The following is a 23258-nucleotide window of genomic DNA, read 5'->3' as shown; positions in this document are numbered from 1 at the left end:
CTAAATAATAAATACATAAACTAGTGATAAGATATTTATTGCTGATAAAAATATATATATATATATATAAAAAAAAGTAAATATGAACATCTAAAACAAATAAAATAATTTGTCTAGCAATGCACAGCAGAGTCCACAATGATTTCAACAACAAAAAAAGTTTTTACAAAAACAAAAATCACATTTTTGCATTCAGTTATTTCAAATTCCCCTCTACTCAACCAAGCCAGTCAGACCAGATTTTGTTTGTTAGCATGAACTAACTGATCATTTGAATGGATGCTCATGTGAGTGGGTAGCACTGCCAACTCACAGTTGCAAGGTTCCTGGTTTGAGCAGTATCAGGAACTATTGTTTTCTTCGGAGGGAAACATTATACACTGTAAATCCAGAAATATATGGACACATGACCATCACACACATACTATATGTGTCCATTCCATTCAACGGGCATTAACACAATGTGGCTGCTATAAGACTCTCCACTCGTCTGAGAAGGCTTTTCACTAGATTCTGGAATGTGGCTGTGGGGTTAGCAATGTGGCTGTGCTTCCAATTTTGTGGCAACAGTTTAAGGAAAAAACACAAATGGGTGTGCTGGTCAGGTGTCCAGATATATATAGACAGACAGAGATAGATAGATAGATAGATAGATAGATAGATAGATAGATAGATAGATAGATAGATAGATAGATAGATAGATAGATAGATAGATGCAACATTACTTATGAAAGAAAGTCTGGGTAATTAGTAGAAAGGTAAATTCTTTTTCTTTCTTAACTCTATAAAAATCTATCTAATATAATAGACTTTTTATAAGCAACCTGGGCTCCTATCTACAATTGGAATAATTATAGCAGAGATTGTTAGATCAGAGAGCTCAACATACAGAGTCCTTTTATCGGCCTGTCAGTTGCTTTAATGTTGTTTGCGACAGCTAACTCCATTCGAGTAGGCTAAGTGTAAGGCATTATAACAGACTTAGACGTGGCAAAAAAACATGAAAAGTTATTAACACCCATGATCTCGTACACTAGTGGCAAAATAACTGAGGATTAGACACAGCCAGACTGGATACATGGCAATCCAAAATACAGTGCAGATCAAATGATCACTCATATTATAATTAATAAATCTGTTAGCCTAACTTCTGAATCTAAATATATGAACTTTGCGCTTAAGCTTAGTATGACTAATTCACTAAGACAACGTGTCACTTTGTGTGCCATATTCCGACAAACATTTAAAAATAAAATAAAAAATGGTGAATAGCAACAGTCCCTGAAGTTGCATCATTTCATCTTCAAGCGCAAAAGGGTAACACGCATGCGCAGTGATCGTCTGCCCACTGGCACACATGCGAGTCGCGCCGGTAATACGGTCTTTCTAGCGCTCGTACTCGCGTTGTACTCGTACTGGTACACGCTCACGCTTTCATTGAGCTTAGGATATATAGATTAATCTCTTCTCTCCAGACTAAAGATAGCCATAAACAGGTCTTCAGCCTTATATCTGTTACTTAGAAAACAGTTGTAATCGTTTTTAATCATGACGGAGAAGAAAAGCGAAATTAACGGACACGCTGTGTCCGAGACCGTTATTCCAGACGTGTCCGTAAAATCAGAGAAGCGGAATTTCAAAGATAAGTTAATGTCCTTTTTACGTAGAAATCTTGTCGTGATTCTGACGGTGTCCGGGGTTCTTGTGGGCGTCGGGCTCGGCGTAATGGTTCGCAAAATGAACCTGACGCGAGCGCAGATGACTTACTTTGCGTTTCCCGGTGAGATGTTGCTGAGGATGCTGAAGATGATTATCCTGCCTCTCGTGGTGTGCAGCCTAATCTCGGGCGCTGCCAGCCTGGACACTCGCTCCCTGGGCAAACTCGGAGGGATCGCTGTGTCCTACTTTTTGGTCACCACGCTCATAGCCTCGTCCATCGGCGTCGCCCTGGCTTTCCTCATCAAGCCCGGGGTTGGCGCTGGAGCGCTCAACACTAATAACCTGGCGCTGGAAAGCGTCAGCAACAACAAGGAGACCACCGACTCGTTCTTAGATCTAGCAAGGTACTGGTTTGCTCTGGTTGTAATATCTACAATTAAGGGCAAAGGTGTGCAAAACTTTGCATATAACTTAAGTTCGAAATGATAAAACCATTAAAATGATTTTAACCATTCGAAGAGATAAGCTTACATATCAGTTCTTTTATTATCCCAACGCAAAACAGTAAGAGTAAAACCATCGAAATTATATTTCTGAATATGATATACACATGTACATTTATTCTACATGAAGCTAAATATTGCTTGAAACTTTCTCAGTTACATTTTTTTAGACTTTGGTGACAATAATGGCAAAGTCAGAAGTTAACTTTGGGGGCTCGTGGGCGGGGAAGCTCGAGGGGACTATGGTTATAACATAGTGGAAACTACAAATTATGTTATAAAACCATATTATTTTTCTCCTCTAGCACTACACCCCCAGTGCTTCGTTAGCTGTCATCTCAATATCCCGATACTCAGAGTCTGGTTTTAAACAGTAACGGAAAACATCCATGAATCTGATTGGTTAATAGTGTTTCTCTACATAGATGCCGCTAGCCAATGATATGTGATTAAACTAATTATGGGACAATATCTGAGGTGTTAAATATGGAATCGCACTGTTGACCTTTTATGAGCATCGTTATAGTGCAAATACTAAGCAAAAAAAAAGAAGTTTTATTTGATATTTAAGCAAATGTGCTATCATGTTTATAAAATAATGGTGTGTGATATCTCAACCCTCCAAATAAGCGTTGGAACTAGGAAAAATCGAAATCCTCCACATAGCTACACCACTGAGTGATGGTGTCTTTATTTCTCTTTTTTTTTTCTATATATAAGAATGAATCACTATCCCTGTTCACTATTCCCAGGCCTTGTTGGTACTGTTATGTCTAAACCTGATATGTTTTCTCTCCCAGTTCAGTTCTGTTAAAGGTCAGGGTTTTCTGTTTTTAGGTCCTGGGAACACTGTATTCTTGATCCTAATGACTGCTAAAAAGTAAAATGCATGAAAATCGAAACCATTGAACTGTGGTTCCATGGTTATTTTGTTTGATTAAACCCAAAATCTATCCCTCCCTCACTATGCCACAAAATTATAAAGAGTATAGCAAATTGAATGTTAATATGTACTAATAGTTTGTATAACGATACACCTACACCGATCAGGCATAACATTATGAGCACTGACAGGTGAAGTGAATAACACTGATTATGTCCTTATCATGGAAGGGAACATTTTGTCCTCAAAGTTGATGTGTTAGAAGCAGGAAAAATGAAAAAAAAAAAAACTTTCTATCAAAAGTCCAAGGAAGATACAGTGGTGAACTGGCAACAGGGTCATGGTCAGCCAAGGCTCATTGATGCATGTGGGGACCGAAGGCTGGCCCATGTGATCCCATCCAACAGACGAGCTACTGTTGCTCAAATTGCTGAAGAAGTTAATGCTGGTTCTGATAGAAAGGTGTCAGAACACACAGTGCAGGACGGGTCAGAGCTGTTTTGGTAGCAAAAGCGGGACCAACACAATATTAGGCAGGTGGTCATAATGTTATGCCTGATCAGTGTATATACAGTGAATAATATATACAGTTGCAAGAAGTGCAAAGTATGTGAACCCTTTGGGATTACTTGGATTTCTGCATAAATTGGTCATAAAGTGTGTTCTGATCTTCATCTAAGTCACAACAATAGAAAAACACAGTCTGCTTAAACTAATACCGCACCAAACATTATATGTTTTCATGTTTTTATTGAACACAACATGTAAACATTCACAGTGCAGGGTGGAAAAAGTATGTGAACCTTTGGGTTTAATAACTGGTTGACCCTCCTTTGGCAGTAATAACCTCAACCAAACATTTCCTGTAGTTGCAGATCAGACCTGCACAATGGTCAGGAGGAATTTTGGACCATTCCTCTTTACAAAACTGTTTCAGTGCAGCAATATTCTTGGGATGTCTGGTGTGAATCGCTCTCTTGAGGTCATGCCACAGCATCTCAATCGGGTTGAGGTCAGGACTCTGACTGGGCCACTCCAGAAGGCGTATTTTCTTCTGTTGAAGCCATTCTGTTGTTGATTTACTTCCATGCTTTGGATCGTTGTCCTGTTGCATCACCCATCATCTGTTGAGCTTTAGCTGGTGGACAGATGGTCTTAAATTTTCCTGCAAAATGTCTTGATAAACTTTGGAATTCATTTTTCCATCGATGACAGCAATCCTTCCAGGCCCTGAGGCAGCAAAGCAGCCCCAAACCATGATGCCCCCTCCACCATATTTCACAGTTGGGATGAGGTTTTGATCTTGGTGTGCTGTGCCTTTTTTTCTCCGTTAGCATTGTTTGTTCTTTCCAAACAACTCAATTTTGGTTTCATCTGTCCACAGAATATTTTGTGCTGCCAGTTGTGCTGTGGAACATCCAGGAGCTCTTTTGCAAACTTCAAACGTGATGCAATGTTTTTTTTGGACAGCAGTGGCTTCCTCCGTGGTGTCCTCCCATGAACTCCATTCTTGTTTAATGTTTTACTTGTTGTAGATTTGTCAACAAAAATGTTAGCATGTGCCAGAGATTTCTATAAGTCTTTAGCTGACACTCTAGGATTCTTCTTCACCTCACTGAGCATTCTGCGCTGTGCTCTTCAAGTCATCTTTACAGGACGACCACGCCTAGGGAGAGTAGCATTTCTCCATTTGTAGACAGTCTGTTTTACCGTGGACACATGAACATCAAGGCTTTTAGAGATACTTTTGTAACCCTTTCCAGCTTCATACAAGTCAACAATTCTTGATTGTAGGTCTTCTGAGAGCTCTTTTGTGCGAGGCATGGTTCACATCAGGCAATGCTTCTTGAGAACAGCAAACTCAAGATTGGTGTGTGTTTTTTATAGGGCAGGGCAGCTTTAACCAACACATCCAATCTCATCACATTGATGGGACTCCAGGTTGGCTGACTCCTGGCTCCAATTAGCTCTTGGAGATGTCATTAGCCTAGGGGTTCACATACTTTTTCCACCCTGCACTGTGAATGTTTACATGTTGTGTTCAATAAAAACATGAAAATATATAATGTTTATGCGGTATTAGTTTAAGCAGACTGTGTTTTTCTATTGTTGTGACTTGGATGAAGATCAGAACACATTTTATGACCAATTTATGCAGAAATCCAAGTAATCCCAAAGGGTTCACATACTTTTTCTTGCAACTGTTTCTAGTTAGTATAAGTTTCAGTAACAGATGGACAGTCGTAGTTTGCACAGACATCATGGCGGACAGCTATTTCAAAGATCATGCACAAGTTTTAGCACCTCTCTCTACCTTCAGGAGATACCTGCCTCACTGAGAGTAACTCATTTCCAGGTACAGAAGTCTGGCAGTGGTAAAAGGGTTTGGTGTGTGTTATCTGCACCCAAAATTGGTAACACTAGTTTTTTGTAAGGTGCAGATAGACCACCACACCAATACCAAGGGAAGACAGTGCATGTCCTTGGCTCTAACATAGCCAGTAATTCCTTGAATTTCAATATTGCTTTCACTATTGGTTAGATCTCCCTAAGCAGATCTGCTGTCACCCTCAATCAGATCACCTGTGCCTGTGGATTTGACTGCATGTAATGAATTCTAACTACCCTTTGTAATGAATACTAACTCAATAACTAAACAAGAAAGTCTCCTGTTTGCAAGAGCCATTCATGCACAGGTTTTGAATGCCCTTAGGGTGATGCTCTATTGAGAATGGTGTGCACCACATTGGTTGTAAAGACCATCATTTTGGGAATGCTTGACAGCACCATAGATGTATCTATGGTTAAGGTATATGTGGCAGCCATAAAAAGAATAAGCTTTTATCTTTGCTAATATCCGCTGACAATATTCTCACCTCACATGTGTTGTTGGTCAGAATATTATATTACCTTGTTTTGTGAATAATGAAGGTGAGCCTGCAGAAAGTTCCTTGCTGATTAGTGATAACAATTTAAACAAGCATTTCAAAGGAGTGTAAAATACACACATATATAATTCTACATTTGTAGAATATAATTCTTTCTTATAAATTTAAGTAAAGTTCATGACATAAAAATTGGCTGTTTAATTTTAATTGATTTCTGTTGAGTTCACTATTTACTTATTCAAGCAAATGGAAAGAAGAGACAGTTCTTGCTTGCTTGTGTTTAATGTTCAAGCATTAGATGGATGGAAAGTAAACACACAGCTGGCTAAACAAACTTGTGGGTTACTGTGGGCTTTAGTCCATTTGTCTGGGAAAAACTGATGGTGTTACTTGTCATTTGTCATGACCAGGTGGAGAGACTCATAAATGACACCTGTTGTGACATACCAACCTGACTAAATTTTGCCTTGGGAATGCATTGATTTTTAAAAAATGTTTTGTGTGTGTGTCTATTTTGTTTTTGAGTTTATTTAAAATTGCTAATTGTTACATTATCTTTGTCTAAAAGGCTTAGTGATATTCAATTATGTAATTTGAGTTTTATGCGTGTCTTTATTAATAGGCTTAAAACAGAAACTTCTTTTACCTTTGTCCACTGGGTCACCAGATTAATCTGATTGTATCACATGATTCTGAGAACATGTTTCGGTGTGTTTTAGCTAAGCTGAAATAAAGAAGCATAATTTAACACTTATACATTACCCTGTGGCATGTAAAAAGTTATCGTTTTTACAGAAAAACAGTGTGGCAGCCCAATGCGTGATATTCAGAGAGCATGTCATGTGTTTTATATACAGCACTGCTGCCTAGTGATAATTCAGATAAAAGACAGTAGTAGTATTTTATATTGTATGTCACATTGACTTTTTTTTTTTTTACACAGAAACCTGTTTCCATCTAACCTGGTAGCTGCTGCTTTCCGCTCAGTAAGTAACTTTTTTCTTTCCTTTTGATAGTACAACCGAATCTGTAAACAAGGTATATAAAATCCATACACCAGTTGCACCAGATTAGCCTTGGTATTTATGGCCACTCTCAAGCCTCAGTCCCTCCATATTAACAGCCCTACAATGCTTAATGAAGAGAGTCTCTGACTGGTGTGAGCTTTTTTCTCTCTGCCCAATAAATATCTCTCATGCTTTCTCTCACCATTAAATGCTGCCCAGTCGTTGCCATAGCAAGCGTACTCCATTCCCTGATGCCTGGCAACCTGGTGTGCTTTACTAGGATGTAGTACATGGGTGGCTGCTCAGGCTTGTGAGTTTTGCAGAAAGGCAGAGAAAGGGTCACAGGGTTGTGTTAGGGGTGGAAAATAATGTCACCAGGCACAATGGGGAATGTGTACAGCTGAGTGTGCAATGTCCCCTCACAGATTTAAGCCTGAGTCAACTAATAAATAATCATGCAGACACATGGAACAAGATAAGTTACCATACCAAAAATAACCATACCTAAATTCCAGGAGCCATGATACAGTTGGAAGGTAGAGGCAATAAGGAATAAAATATGACCTCCATTTCTATTCTACTGAAAACCGAAGACAAATTGAACAGAATTCATTTCAAACTTAATTATCCCAATTATCCTATCCACCCTGAAAGATTAAATAACAATGACTATTTCTGGGTGTTCAAATTGGGGGTTTATATATTACTCAAGAGATAGGGCAGGCTAGGAGACGACATCTGACATAGTTAGACTTTCTGAGCAAGAGGAGGCTCTGAGTAGCAGTGTCATTGTCCATGTGTGTGCCAGTTGGCAGGTTCTTTTTAGCTGTGCTTTAAATGCAGCTTTTGTAGATTTCTGGAGAGACTTAATTGATTCGTGGAGATACCTAAACTTGACAGCTCACTGAAATGTCAATGAGTTGAAATTTGAAGTTATGGAAAATATAGACATGTATGTCATTTATCTATTGCTAATGAAGCACTATATTTATAATCTCTTCTCTTTGTTTGTAGTATGTTACAGACTACAAGATGATTGCAGTGGGAAACACAACAAACGGGACTGTACTCTATCAAAAGGTATCCTTTCTTTCCCTTCTGCAAGTTATATAAACAGACATACTATCAAAATATTGTTTCACCACAACATTGTGATTGCTGTAACTAAACTATTCAATTTTTGGCAAAATCATGAACTGTGGACTGTGAATCTGGTAAAATTCTTTTGATTCAGAATTCATGTTTGGAATTAAAGCAATAAAACGTACTGTTTTTTTTTTAAGATGCAGAATTTATAGAGTTTCTAAACTCATTTTGTTCTTATTCCTATGACAGACACAATGTGGGCTTTTCAGCCTAACCTAGAAGAACTCCATCTGAGTTGCAGTACCTAGATTTTAGGCTTCACTTCACTGCATATGAAAGACTATAATCAGTTTTTTGAGGTTTTTGGCACAGACCTGGCTTGGATTCCGTGAGAACCTGTTCCATGGTTGTGCTGACTAGTTGGCAGCTCTGAATACACATGCTGTTTGTTTGCATGCTGCATAGTTCCTACAGACGCTCTTGCCACTCTTCAGCTACTAAAACTCTTGAACAGCTGGAGATAGCAAGTCTTTTCAGAAGAGCTTTAGTTACTATGTATTTCAAACCAGCAGCTTTTAAACTCTAAGGGAATATTTAGGTCTTTCTGGATAAATGAATTGTTCCTATCTTCCAGTAGTATTCATTTAGTTGATTCACTATGTTTCCAGAAAAAAGAAGAAGAAATAGTTTTTTTAGAATACTTTTTGAACAGTCAGCAGATTTGACTAATCACATCAGACATACATGAGCCATGCATGAGTCTCAAAGGAGCCCAGTATTTGGGTAATTGCCAATGTGGTCCCTTCACATTCTCATTCCAATGTGAATGCTTTAACCCTTGCCCATGTGAGACTATCTGAAAGCAGGGATCTTTTGGAGGCTACTTACCCATACTGAAAACAATTGGAGGTACTGGCAGAGTAACATGGTCTCACATTTTGAACAATCAACACAGTCTGTTTGTATGAACTTAAACTTAAAAATAAGCTTGAGATCAGGTTGGGCACAGAGCAAAGATGTAATTCAGTGAATATTCCATTTGAATAGATAATACTGTTCTGTTGTCCTGCATGCACATTAAATAATTGTTTAAGTTTTAATTTAATGTTTAAGAATTAATTGAATTATGAATAGAATTTATTCCTTGTTCCGCAAGGGAACTCTCAGTTCTTCATAAATAGCTGCTCATAACATTTCCAGGAGCGGTTAACTAAAAGATCTGTAAGAGAGAAAACACAGCCAGTGTTATTGAACTTCGAGAGTCTCTGTGTTTACATTATGTTAAGAATACTGTGCAACAGGCTTTATAAAGTCTTAATTAGCCGTAGGGAATTTATGTACCCATTTTGTCTATTTGACTGTTAGATTTGACCTAACAGCCTAACCAAATAGACTCCTCTATATTGCCTCTCAGTGATTATACTAGAATGAACAGTTGTATGCGACACAGATGATGTTTAAACAGTGAGACAACAAGAAAAAAACACTGCTCTGTGAATTTGCTCTTTGGTTTCGTTGAATTTGTTTGTTTTAAGGTCTTCTGATTTGAAAGCATGTAGAGTTCAAATAAGATCACTTGTGCAGTTTGCTGTGAGCAGTTACCTATAAACAGAAAACACTGACATTCCCAGTGCTGGAGATGGTCATAAAAACATTAAGTTAGGGATTCTATTACTAAATTGATGCAGACACTACCAGTGAGAGGTGGAAAGATAACAGAAAAAAGAAATCAAAATCAAAAAACAAAAGATGACTTAAAATAAAAGACATAAAGGTCTATATTTACACTACATTCAAAAATATTTTTAATCACATTCAAAATGTGATTGAAATGATCTCAGCATACTTTGATCATTTTTGCTACCTGCCATTTTATCTCACAGTGGTGTTTGTGAAGTAAGCACCTTTAACAAGGCTGATATCTAAAGACATATATGGTTGGTTGCAGGTGCCAGTGGGAACAGAAGCAGATGGGATGAACATTCTTGGCTTGGTTCTGTTTGCTATGGTGTTTGGAGTGGCCTTGCGAAAGCTGGGAGCTGAAGGGGAGGAGCTCATTCGTTTCTTTAATGCCTTCAATGAAGCCACTATGGTACTGGTATCTTGGATCATGTGGTGAGTGAAACCATCTGATTAAAGACCGACTTGATAATAGTGGATGCAAGCAGTATGCCTTGATGTTTGTGCAGTACTGGTCCCAGTCCAATAGTAATCTCTAAATATTTTTCTTATATTATTAATTCTTCATGACAGATTTGCCTTAGAGTAGCTTACAAACAGTTTCGTTGTCAGGTTGTCTTATTGAACGGTATGGAGAAAATTATACAGAAAGTTTTAAATGCACATTAGAGACCATTTACAGCAATTAAATATGCATTTGCCCATAAATTTAGGCCCATGGTCTTTTCCATTATTCATTCCTGGTTATCACAGAAAGATATTTTTTATATTGTTTTGGGTTGAAAGTCATAAATGTATGTGTCATGACAAAAGGTTAATGCCAATAAATCTGCCTCTGTGATAGACAAGCTCTTTTAAGTATTTTAAGGGAGTTATTAATTAAAAAAATGTCTTACAGGTATGTACCAGTTGGCATCATGTTCCTGGTAGGCAGTAAGATTGTGGAGATGGAGGATGTGGTTCTGCTTGTCACCAGCTTAGGAAAATACATCTTTGCCTCAATCCTGGGCCACATTATTCATGGTGGCATTGTTTTACCTCTTATCTACTTTGGGTTCACCCGCAAAAACCCCTTCAGTTTTCTCTCTGGCCTGATTACACCTTTCACCACAGCCTTTGCTACCTGCTCCAGGTAATTCCTTTTGTGCATGTTGCAGTGTGTAGAGTGTTCAAGTTCTCTTTGCCCAAACAGGATTTTAATGCCAGCTCAGATTTCAGTCCACTCTGTGATTTGTATATTCAACTTTGCATACTTTGGGGTTTACAACAAACTGTTAGCCAAATGTTGGTTTCATTTGATTAAAAATGAAGACTTTGGCAAACCGTTAGCTCTTCATCAGTTCCCAGAGGAAATATAGCTCTTTTATCTATCATGAAAATCATGTTCTTGATGATTGATCTAAAAAGAAAACTAATTATAATGGATATTGTTGCAAGTTTATGTGACCATAAGCTAGTGTGCTAGTCATGTCATCTGGCCTTCTTTTCATTTTGACTTGTTATTTCTGCTTTCTCAGCTCAGCTACACTGCCTGCTATGATTAAGTGCGTTGAGGAGAACAATGGTGTGGATAAAAGGATCAGCCGTTTTATCCTGCCAATCGGAGCTACTGTAAACATGGATGGAGCCGCTATCTTCCAGTGCATTGCTGCCGTGTTCATTGCTCAACTCAACAATGTCGATCTCAACGCAGGCCAGATCTTCACTATTCTGTGAGTGCATTACTGAAGGCATAACTTCTGACAGAGTAAGCAGGCATATAAATAGACACAGAGAACATGTTCTAGGCAGTGTTCCTGCCCCAGGAATTAAAACAACCCATACAGGCTCCGTCATATGCCAACTCAGTGCTATTAAGAGTGATCTAATTTTACAAGCACAGGAACCTCTGTTGCTTCTCAGTTTCTTTAACTCCTGCTAGCTGTGAGAGACATACCACAAAGGGTAGGCAATAATTACTTTTATGTTTATTAATTTGTTTCATATTTTTGTGATATGAAGTGAATTTAAATTGAGATAGAATATAGTCTAAGCAGCTGAGGGTTAAGGGCCATACTCAAGGGCTCAACAGTGGCTCTTTGGCAGTCCTGGGATTTTAACTCAATTTGTCAATCAAAAGTTTAAAGCCTTAACCACTTCCCCTACCATGAGAGAATGAAAGTGAAAGAAATTTTTCTATCCTTCTTGCAGTGTAACAGCAACAGCGTCCAGTGTTGGAGCGGCAGGCATTCCAGCTGGGGGAATCATCACCATCGCAATCATTTTGGAAGCCATTGGCCTGCCTACCAATGATCTGTCACTTATGCTGGCTGTGGACTGGATTGTGTAAGAATTTCTGTACTTCATAAAGTTCATTATTTCCCTGCTGCACATAATTTAGTCCAGTTACATTTTTTTTTATAATTTAGTGTTTATCATACCACATATCTGGAACTACATTGCAATATACATAGTTTTGTAAAGTACAACCACAGACACTGATTTATGAGTGTTATTTTTCAGTGTGATGTCTTGCTATCTTTAAATGTCATGTGTGATGTAACACATGCTTGAGAATTTAGTAACAAGTTATTTATGTATTGGTATGTTGTATGTGTGTCTGTCTGTCTGTCTGTCTGTCTACCTGTCTGCATTCACATTCTTTTTCAGGGACCGTACCACCACTGTGGTAAATGTGGAAGGTGATGCTCTGGGTGCTGGGATCTTGCACCATATAAATGAGCAGGAGATGAAAAAGCGAAAACATTTGGGCAGGCAGGAAGAAGAGGAGGAGCTAAAGGAGGTTAAAGTGGAAGCTGTGGCTAATGTCCAGGCTGAAGAGGAGACCTCACCTCTCGTCACACAAAAACTGGTCGATGACCGCTCATCTAACTCTGCTGATGAAAAGGACGGCATGGAGTCCACGTTCTAATCCTACTTTCTTCTAACCACTGAAAGCAGTTTATCAATTCAAAGCATTTCCAAAATCAATCCTTGCTTACTCCTCTCTAAAATCTGGGAATATGGGCCATATCTCCTGTTGAGAAATTTACTGTATAGTTGTTTTGTGCACAATTAGCACAAAAGAATGAAGGAGACAGTGAAAAAAATGGTTACATTAATTTTTTTCTTGTGCCAAAACATGTATATTAATCTTTCTTTTGGGAAAAATTTCCATTTTTTACATGAAGAAGACTATTCCCTATTTTGAGTAATTGTTAAAGGTAGTGAAGAGAATCATTTACAGACTGACCTCTTTCACTGGCTCTATTTATTTGCTGTATCTTTACCTCACCTGTGAAACATTAACGATTTTGACGATGGATAAGAAAACATTTGGTGTAAATATTTGTTTCCCTAATGGCTAAGTGTCTTATCACAGGCCAGTTAAACCCGGTCTAAGGACACTGCGATTTAACGGTGCCTGCATTGGAAAGTGACTATCTGAATACGTCTTCTGGCACATGATTTCACTGGTTTCTAAGAAAGTAATCATAATAATAAGAAAAGCGTCATTGGGTATATTCCATTTATGCTCCATGCTGATATTTAATGTCCGGTTTCTCATAGGTGTCGACGAAATGCTATTATAGTGAGTAATGTAGAGACACCCAGTGTTATAAATGTGAAAGTACAGTGATTTTCTTTATTCTTATGTTCAGATGTTATAGTTGACTTAAACATTCAGTAGAGCACTAATAGTACAAAATAAAATCACTGTTGTTTGTTTACATTTCATTATTGATTTGCAACTAAATGTGAAGTAATTCAGTTTAAAGTGTTTTTAAAATATTGATTTTAAATGTATTAAGAATTATAAATGCTAGGTAAACTCGTCATTTTACATAATTTCTTATAATTTTGTTACTTTTATACAAAATTTGTTAAACGTATTTTTCTTAATCTAAATGACACGAGCATTGACTGCCAAATTGGCAAAACATGTTATTGGCTGATTTAACATAACAAGTTAATAAGATATTGCCGTTATCCACATTTCAATCTCAAACTGTGACTTAACTATGTAATTACTGACCTCTCTCAGCTGTATCTTTATGTCATTAAATCAAGAGCAAAGTGGCCTGTCTTTTTTGTGGTGTTGCACACCGGTTGAATATTTCCTAACAGTTTTGTCAGTGTTTTCAGGCTTTTGTGAAATGAAAAACTGTAAAAAAAAAAAAACAAAAACAAAAAAAAAAAAACAGAAAATCTGTCTGTCCCAATATGTCAGTGTGAATATAACACAAATGCACTGCAGGATTTGTTACATCCTCAAGCTGAAAAGAGCCACTAAACTCAACTCCTTGTCTCTGGAATAGTATGCTTTTCACATAGAATCTTTTTTTTTTTCTTCTAGAAATGTGCATGTAGTGGCTATTAACACTTCATTCTAAAAGTAAATTATGTATCTTGAAGATTGTTTACAGGCACAGTAGATGCCCAATTCCAGGTTACATTTACAAGGACATGCTTAATAACCTAGTAGTTAGTATCCTAGTGTAGAGTATAGCCTATGTTGTATCATTGTAGATGTAACAAATGTTACAGTTCACTTTGCACTGATGCATGATACATCTATGCTGTATTTGTGTTCAGAATCAGGGTGATTCTGATTAAAATGTTATTTACGGTTTTTGAGATGTTAATTTATATGAATATTCAGACTTTCTTCTCGTTTGGGGAGTTTTGTGTAGGCCACTGCATTTGACCTGCATAATGTGGTGTGAACACATGTGGTGTGATAATAATAATAATAATAATAATAATAATAATAATAATAAGCAGACTACGTAAATATATAAAAGTAAATAACAGAAGAAAAGAGGAACTTCTGCGCTGCCTTCGCTATTGTCAGCCGGTGGAGAAGGCTGATGTTTCTATTGGCTGGCTGTCTCGCGCTCTTCCGCTTTTTCCGCTTGCCTTATATAGGAACCGTTTTACTGACCGGACTGGAACGTATATTTTCACTGTTGAACGTTTCCTACTATACGTTTGTGCATTTCATATAGGCTACACTGCGCTATAAACTCCTTCTACGCTACATCTGGAGAGAGAAAAAAAGGTATTTACACTGTATTAGCCTACATAAAATGGCTGCCATCTAACATCGAAGATTGTCTTTGTGATAATCAGAAGCATTTCGACTCAGTGCAAGTTTGCGCTCATTATAAATGACGCTACATGTAATTGTCAAGAACGCGATAGTTTGTTGCTGCTGGTGAAAAGCAGCAACAATATAATCGGTTATATGCGAAAGATACAGAAGATGTTCCTTTGTTATCATTTAGTCATTTAGTAACAGATAATGCCTTCAACGAAAATACCTTTCAGTTTCATCATGTGTTATTTAGGGCTTTATTAGCTCGAGAGCTATTACTAATATTTTGCCCTGCCCCCTTTTTTATGCTGTATGTTTAACATTGTCTTTCAGGTCTAAATGAATAATGTGATTAAACATTTAAAAGTTTGCAAACTATCCTGTTCAAACTAGTGGCTCTGTCTGGTGAGTAGCCTCAGGAATATAGTCAGCTATAAACGCAGGTTATAGATACTGGCCAAATTCTGTTATCTGAAATACTGATTTCTACACTGAAATATACTGAAGTCTTGGATTGGTTAGTTTCTAAACCATTGGATTTTTTATGCACTGATTTATGCACATCCATGTGTTGAATTAAGTTTAAGAGAACACGCATGAACACTGTAAGAGGTCATGCACTGGGGATTTGGTTGTGCTCTTGGTTGTGCATTTTGGTGTCAGTGCTCTGAGTCTGTAGTTGCCATGGTGGTGTCCAAACATGCAGGCCTATATGTGACAGAGTAGATTGTGGTATGTGTGTATACACCTATATATAGGGACGTCTTACAACACCATTATGAGTTATTACAAACTCCCATGCAGCATTTAAAGTTTCACGTTAATATTTTAATATTATTATAATATGATAATATTCAAATATCAATAGCATTACCATAACCATTACAGCCAAATAAGTTTTCACCCTTTTGATTTGAGGCCATTAAAATATTATTTGTTCATTTGTTCGTTCAATCATTCATTCATTCATTCATTCATTCATTCATTCATTCAGTTTCTGCAACCATTTTATCCTTGTCAGGGTCACAGTGAAACCAGAGCTTACCCCAGGAATACTGAGCACAAAGCTGGGATTGGATACCAGTATACACACACATTCACAGGCTTGTTCACACACCTGTTAGCATAGTCAATCCACCAACCAAACCAGAGAACACAGACGAAAGCAGCATGAACATGGGGAGAACATGCACAGAAATTCCACACAGGTAGTCACCCTAGCTCTAGATTGAACCAAGGACCTTGGAGCAGTGAGGCAGCAACTGCTACAATAAATCTTACACATTATTTTCAAAGCAACTGACTCCCAAAAGTCAAAAACATGTTTTCTTTAATGCAAAATGGCCACATTTAAACATACAGTATGGTAATGTCGATTGACAGCCCTTGATCTTGAAAAACATGCTTAGATTTTAGGATGGATGTACATTTACAACTTTTAAGCAATTTGGTCAGCATGTGAACATCTTTTTAGACAAGCCATCCTCTGTCATTCACCATGGAAACCAGAAGTACCCAAAATGACTGAACTAAACAAGCAGGAACATGGCAAGTGTAGTCATACACAAGCATCTCTATCATCTCTGTCATCTTTATCTGCTACAGAGCTTAAAGTCAGTTCATAATAAAAATACACTGCAGTTGGAGTGATAAATATATGCAGTATGTAATAGTGGATATGTGCATTTGATTGCTTGAATCTTGTTTTTTTTTATTTTCATTGTTTTATAATTGTTAAATTATATTCATTCCTAACTTTTTCTTTATATTGTCTTTTGTACTGGCTTCCTGGAAGATTCTTGGCAGATTGTGGCAGTGTACAAAGAGCAAATTTAATCTTAAATAGCAGGCAAGCCTGAGCATGTACTCTCTATTGGTTTGCTGAACCATATCAAGTAGCAGCCGCATCACTGCATTTAACTAAGCTCATTTTGCTCTTTACATGCAATGTCCAGTGTATTTGTAAGTTTACTATGTGCTTCTGCATAATGGTGCTTTTTGAAGCATGTAGGTGTTTTATAGCTGATGTTGAGTTCTTACATTTGATCACCTTATTTTGACAGTTAATCTATCCTTCTGAGAACAAATGGGGCATGCCAGGGTTTTGGTGTGTTCCTGTGGCTTTGGAAATTGACTGAGCTTTATCAGACACCTTGTCTCCGATGGAGCAAAGGAACTATCTGAGGCGTAAAAGCAGGATCCCAGCATTTATTCGCAGTGGCTGCACAAGACATCTCACAGAGGACGCCTGTGACACATCAAAGTCACTGCATGGCCAGGACGCTAAGGACTTCAACAGAGAGAGTGGTGCTAGCAAAAAAACTGTTACCATGGCACCTACTTCTAGGTACATGACAGGCAGGAGCTTGTACATGGCCCGAAAGCCACTGATCTCAACAGAGCACCACAGTTCAATCCTAAAAAATCCTCTCGCACATGAGTACTCTGAAAGGGTAAGTTGATATAGGCTATAAATTTGATTTAGTAGGGTTCTAATGTTTGTGGATTTGGTTGATATGATAGAGATTATTAAATCAGCTGGTGTATATGTAGGCATTTGCAGCTTGGTATTTGCATTATTGTAGTGAAAACTTGCAACTAAAACCTGATCATAGAGCTATAACATGTTAATTTTGTGTAAATGTTATTTTCATAGGAACATTTTGAAACATTATTATATTTATTTTCACAGGTTCAGTTGAGCAATTTGGAAAATTCGCAAGACGAAAGGACAGATACTAACATTTTGGAAAGCACAAGTGATCCACAGATCACTGTTTCTTCTCTTTCAGCAACCAGGGAAGACCTTTGTGCTTCCTTGAATTTGTCAGAGCTCAGGTTATATTCTTCTCATGGAGAACCTAATATCAACCCTATTCATTCAACAAATATAGTTGAAAATAGGAGTCTTTGTAGTTCCCCTTTAGATGATTTGAGCCTTACAGCCCCATTAAGTCCAAAGTGGACTTCAACCCAGCGGATTTTACCTTATTCATACAAATCCCAAACTCATACCTCCAAAAGTACAAATACAAGAGCATACCAGCAAGAGAGACATTCCTTTCTTGACACTGGTTTCTCAGTGAGTAACAGCAAGAGGTACCCATCTGAATCTAAACGAATGTCCCACTGTCAAGCCAATTACTGGGCTTGTGCTATCCCCAGTACCTTACCACCTTCTTCAGACCGGAAGTCTCCCAGCTGGGACCCTGACAAAGAGTATCAGACCCTCCTGGATTATACATACCCTCTAAGGCCCAACATGACCAATGCCTGGAATTCAAACAAACACAGGTTGCAAACCGATCAACCTTTACATGACTCTGGCATTGAAGTGGACAGTTTTCTCAGTTCTTCTAGTCTTTCGTTTTTGGACCAGCCTCTTTCTGGAATGAGGCAGGATAGATCTGGTCCAGCTTATAATCAAACATTTGGATTTCAATGTCCTAATCTGAGGGAACTGCCACATTCCAAGTCATCAGACCTCAGGGTGTCTACAAGTCTAAATTCCTCACTGGAACAGGTGGGTTTATCATTGGAAAGTCTGGATTGTGGGAAAGACAACTTTCGTTATAAGAAATTTGGCATCTTTTCCACATCCAGGTCAGCCCCGACCTTTATCAGGACCACAAGCATCTTACCCCATCTGGGGTCACTTGGAGAGTGGGATGAGGAGTTTCTCCAGTTGCCTGAACAGCTACAGGAGATTCAAGATCTTTCTCAGAAACTAAAAGACATCACAGTACAAATAAGTCAGCCAGTCACCACCAACTGGGAGCCTCTGCAGAGGGAGCATGCTTCTTCATCACTACAGGTGGATGAACAGGCACCTGAGGTCTCCAGTGTGCAAGGGTCTACTGAAGATGTTTCTCTCACAGCGCAGATGAAAGGACTGGATACTAGAGCACAGGTAATCAGCCATCAGATGACGAATGTGGAAGCCATTGTGGATCAGCTGAGTGGAATGTCTTCATATGAGTTTAAGAGGGAAAAGGAGACTGACAAGGGGGTGGAAGACACCCAGGAGTCCCTCATGCAGCACTTACAGGTGAGTTGAAATTTTCTGTTAGACTAAATGAACTGCAAGTGATGTAACTGTGCAAGTGAAGCTAATGTAACTTCTTTGGTTTCTTTCAGATTTTCTGCTCAAATTTACAAAAACTGATTCAGTGGTTGCACAAGGTGGTGGAGAAGATAGATGTCCTTTCTCCTCCTTCAGTGGACATCGAGAGTGTTAAAACCTCTCTAGCTGACTATAAGGTCAGTACTGTAAACAGTATATAAGCTACCTGGATGCTTGCATTGTTTGGTTTATCATATAATCAGTAAATCAATCAGTGGATTATTTCCAGAGTTTTCAGGAGGAAGTCCAAGCCCACAGGCCACTTACTACATCTGTCCTCCAGACTGGAGAGATGCTTTTGTGCTGTATGAACTCAGCCTCTCCCTGTGAGTTTCTATCATATAATAATAATAATGATAATAATAATAATAATAATAATAATCTATTAATATTCATTTTACTTGTATGTATTATGAAGCTAATTAAACAGGTAATTACATGTTGAATGTGTGTTCTGTTAATAGCATTTATTAAGCATTTATCACATGTTTTTAACAGATTTTTTGCAATTACCAAATATGGCACTGTTATATTTGCTTGCTCAAAGATATACCTAAAATATGGATCATGGGTTAAGTGTTTATATATTGTGTGGTCAAGTTAATAGAACAAACCTAGATACACAAGATTTTACGTTTTTTCTGATCTTTTTTTTTTCTAAAACACTTTTGAGCTTTCTAAACATATTCAATTTATTTATTTTTGTATAGCGTTTTTAACAAAGAGCATTGTCTCAAAGCAGCTTTACATGAGAAACAACATAAGAAAACAATAAACATATAAACAGACAAACAGACTGTGACCTTGTAAATAATCTAAAACATAATTAAAAAAAAAACCTGAGTGACATTACTCGCTTTAGTAAACTGAAATATATATTTGCATATTAAATTATCATATGAGTGATCTAATATATTATGTTATTCACTCATTATTAAATATCATTATTAAACATGTCAAATTTTAACTACATGCTATGGATAATGTCTCCTCTGAGCCCAATCATTATTAGCATATTTCGCAATTTAAGTATTTTATTCTTATTCATTTAACTTCTCTGGCATAGGCTGAATCGTTTAATCACTGTAACAAGTGTTCTTGTTGGTTGCTAGCTCCCCCTGTTGGACAAAATGTCCTAAAAATGTCCTAAACTTTCTCATACGGAAGGTATGTGTCTACGTCAGCACTCAGTTCTCAAAGCTGTTTGTCATGTTATTTTTTTCCCTGGAAAGATGTACTGTATTGTGTTACTAAACCTTTAAAAGTTTTAAAGTGCTGTTAAAGCACTTTCTTCTTTACTTGCACTGGCAAACACTGGCTCATTTTCCCTTTTAATTTTTCTGAACAAATAGTACACTGTAACTCGATACTACAGTCATATGGGACAGCAATCCAGCTGGAGAATAAGACCATGCATGCATGATATAAAGGCAGTACTGTTTTTTCCCCACTCCCCTGTCATTTCATATCTGTAGTAGCCTTGCACTGCAAATAAGTACATATATAAAAACCAACATTCTATGTTATTATAGTCCATCCACCTAACAATCTGTTTAAATAATAACTTTGTTGTCATATATGCTTTTACTTCTATGGATATCCAGTTCTGAAGGATACACTGATGCTGATAGAGAGGCAGTCCCATGTGTTGGAGGCTCATTCAGAGCACCTCTTCTCCTCAATCTTATCCACCATGGACTGTCTCACTGAACCAAACTCTCAGGACAACACAGGTAAGCAATGCTCAATTAAACTCTTGTCAGACAGACCTGTTTGTTGGTTTGTTAAATGTTTACATTTGACGTGATGAATCAGTGATCAGGCATAACATTATGACCACTGAGAGGTGCCGTGAATAACACTGGTTATCTCTTCACCATGGCACCTGTTAGTGGGTGGGATATATTAGGCAGAAAGTGAACATTTTGTCCTCAAAGTTGTTGTGTTAGAAGCAGGAAAAATGGACAAGTGTAAGGATTTGAGCGAGTTTGACGAGGGCCAAATTGTGATGGCTACACGACTGGATCAGAGCATCTCCAAAACTGCAGCTTTTGTGGGGTGTTCCCGGTCTGCAGTGGTCAGTATCTATCAAAAGTGGTCCAAGGAAGGAACAGTGGTGAACCAGCGACAGGGTCATGGGTGGCCAAGGCTTATTGATGCACTGGCCCATGTGATCTGATCCAAAAGATGAGCTACTGTTGCTGAAATTGGTCTGACTGAAAGGTGTCAGAATATACAGTGCATCACAGTTTGTTGCATATAGGACTGCATAGCTGCAGACCAGGCAGGGTGTCCATGCTGACCCCTGTGTACCCTCAAAGGCGCCATCAGTGGGAGTATGGGAAGAAAGCAAGCTGGCGGAGGCAGTGTCATGCTTTGGGCAATATTATGCTGGGAAACCTTGGGTCCTGCTATCCATGTGGATGTTACTTTGACACGTATCACCTACCTAAGCAAGTTTGTAGACCATGTACACCCTATCATGGAAGTGGTATTCCCTGATGGCTATGGCCTCTTTCAACAGGATAATGCGCCATGTCACAAAGCAAAAATTGTTCAGGAATAGTTTGATGAGCACAACAACGAGTTTGAAATGTTGACTTGGCCTCCAAATTCCCCAAATCTCAATCCAATCGAGTATTTGTGGTATGTGCTGGACAAACCAGTCAGATCCATGGGGTCCCCACCTTGCAACTTACACAACTTAAAGGATCTGCTGCTAACATCTTGGTGCCAGATACCACAGCACACCCTCAGGGATCTACTGGAGTCCATGCCATGATGGGTCAGGGCTGTTTTCAAGATTCAAAGAACTTTATTAATCCCAGAGAGAAATTCTTTGCCATGTTACAGTTGCTCTAATAAAAATATACAAGAGAAAGAAAGAAAAATATATTCTGTTATATAAACTGTAAAATAGAATAAATAAATACAAATACTGTACAAATAATAGTGTTGAACTGTAATATTGCATGCAAGGATTGTAAATTGGTGATAATTTAAATAAGCGATAATGGTGAAGTTGTACTGTACATGAAAGATAATGGTGAAATTGTAATGTGTGTGAAAGGCCCATAATTACTGTAGCACCCATTATTGATTATCGCACATGAAATTGCATGAACATTTGGCAGCACAGGGGGGACCAACACAATGTTAGGCAGGTGGTCATAATGCTATGCCTCGTCAGTGTATAATAAACTGTATCTGAATGTTAACTAGATATTGATTTACATGTGAAATGGATGTCATTGTAGATAGATATTGACCTACATTTTCTGGGATATTGTTCTACAAACCCTCATTCTCTTTCCCAACAGAAGAAGCATCATTCAGCAGTCAGGATCAGTAAAGTACAGTGTACCAGTGTCCTCAGTTGGATGTCTTTCAGGACTTTTGTGTACAGGGGCTACAGATTCAAAGCAGTAATTCTAAGTGGATGATGATGATGTATTTAACACTGGTCAGTTACTGTACAGTTATGGTTAATAATACAGATCACTAATAGTATCATATTTTGCCATAATTACATTTATGCTTATGTTGTGCATTACACTTTTAAACTTTATTAAACTCTATTATGTTATACTTTTAAAACACTTGTATGTCGACTGTTACCACAGATGCACTTTTAATTTTGCACAGGACTTTGGATATGTTCAGTTACATGTACTGTATTTTGCTTCTTGTAGTACTGAAAAAGGTCACTCAATGTCATAATAGTATTATTTTGCAACACTTTATTGTTACAGTGAAATACTCTTGTGTCCTGGTAGACATCAGGATCTCAGGTTATTAGGGCTATTCATTAAGTTTTAATAAGAGCTCACTGATCCTCAATAGCAGCTCTGCAGCTTTAATTTCTACCTGAGCAGAAGGTTACACGGTGCACTGTGTCCAGGCTGAACAGTGGGTGCCTATTTAAGCCCCATGATCTAAGCACTATATATTATTATGTATAGTATTTCAGCTGATTCTAAAGAGACTGCAGTAAGGTTTTCAGACACTCCATGTTCAAACAAAGAATCTATTTTTGGACTATGGTCTAAATAGGAAATGTCTTTGGTTGCGGTTTTCTATTAACAAGTGAATAAATTTTGTACAACCCAGTTTTCCGTCCTGTCGTCTATAAATAAGAGTATATTTTTAGTTTGTGCTTTTCAATGGGGTGTTGTATACATTCAAATAATTTCTAGACCTGTATAGCTGATATGTATTTTTGATTTTTTCAAAAATCATGTTCACGTCCGTGTAAGGATTTTAATGGTGTGTTACATTTTAAATCATTGCTATTGAACACAATGAAACAGTTTGAGAAGTCCTCATCTTTTTTTGGAGCACACATTGCTTTC

The 23258-nt window shown here is 37.8% G+C and overlaps 2 protein-coding genes across 2 annotated transcripts; both read left to right on the top strand.

Annotated features, from left to right (window-relative positions):
* The first annotated feature begins 1356 nt into the window (after positions 1-1356).
* Positions 1357-13765, top strand: slc1a4 (solute carrier family 1 member 4). Its single transcript, XM_058386259.1, has 8 exons — positions 1357-2063; positions 6877-6919; positions 7955-8020; positions 9975-10141; positions 10605-10838; positions 11224-11418; positions 11897-12031; positions 12356-13765. Exons 1-8 carry the CDS (start codon positions 1549-1551, stop codon positions 12615-12617), a joined length of 1617 nt encoding a protein of 538 aa, XP_058242242.1. The 5' UTR covers positions 1357-1548; the 3' UTR covers positions 12618-13765.
* Positions 13766-14577: 812 nt separating this feature from the next.
* cep68 (centrosomal protein 68) lies at positions 14578-23025 on the top strand. The gene is made up of 7 exons (XM_058382944.1): positions 14578-14747; positions 16847-17236; positions 17476-18831; positions 18921-19043; positions 19136-19232; positions 20511-20639; positions 22227-23025. Exons 2-7 carry the CDS (start codon positions 16946-16948, stop codon positions 22256-22258), a joined length of 2028 nt encoding a protein of 675 aa, XP_058238927.1. The 5' UTR covers positions 14578-14747; positions 16847-16945; the 3' UTR covers positions 22259-23025.
* The last annotated feature ends 233 nt before the right edge of the window (positions 23026-23258 follow it).

The sequence above is a fragment of the Hemibagrus wyckioides genome, linkage group LG03 (genome assembly GCF_019097595.1).
Source record: "Hemibagrus wyckioides isolate EC202008001 linkage group LG03, SWU_Hwy_1.0, whole genome shotgun sequence".
Lineage (NCBI taxonomy): Eukaryota > Metazoa > Chordata > Actinopteri > Siluriformes > Bagridae > Hemibagrus > Hemibagrus wyckioides.
Note: the sequence above shows the minus strand (reverse complement) of the source record. Positions and strands in the feature narration are given on the sequence as shown.

Excerpts from the sequence above, each read along its gene's own strand:
- slc1a4 (XM_058386259.1), top strand. The coding sequence starts at position 1,549 with ATGACGGAGAAGAAAAGCGAAATTAACGGACACGCTGTGTCCGAGACC. Across the intron at positions 2,064-6,876 it reads TCGTTCTTAGATCTAGCAAG|AAACCTGTTTCCATCTAACC; the intron begins GTACTGGTTTGC and ends TTTTTTACACAG. Across the intron at positions 12,032-12,355 it reads CTGGCTGTGGACTGGATTGT|GGACCGTACCACCACTGTGG; the intron begins GTAAGAATTTCT and ends ATTCTTTTTCAG.
- cep68 (XM_058382944.1), top strand. The coding sequence starts at position 16,946 with ATGGAGCAAAGGAACTATCTGAGGCGTAAAAGCAGGATCCCAGCATTT. Across the intron at positions 18,832-18,920 it reads CCCTCATGCAGCACTTACAG|ATTTTCTGCTCAAATTTACA; the intron begins GTGAGTTGAAAT and ends GGTTTCTTTCAG. Across the intron at positions 19,233-20,510 it reads TATGAACTCAGCCTCTCCCT|TTCTGAAGGATACACTGATG; the intron begins GTGAGTTTCTAT and ends ATGGATATCCAG.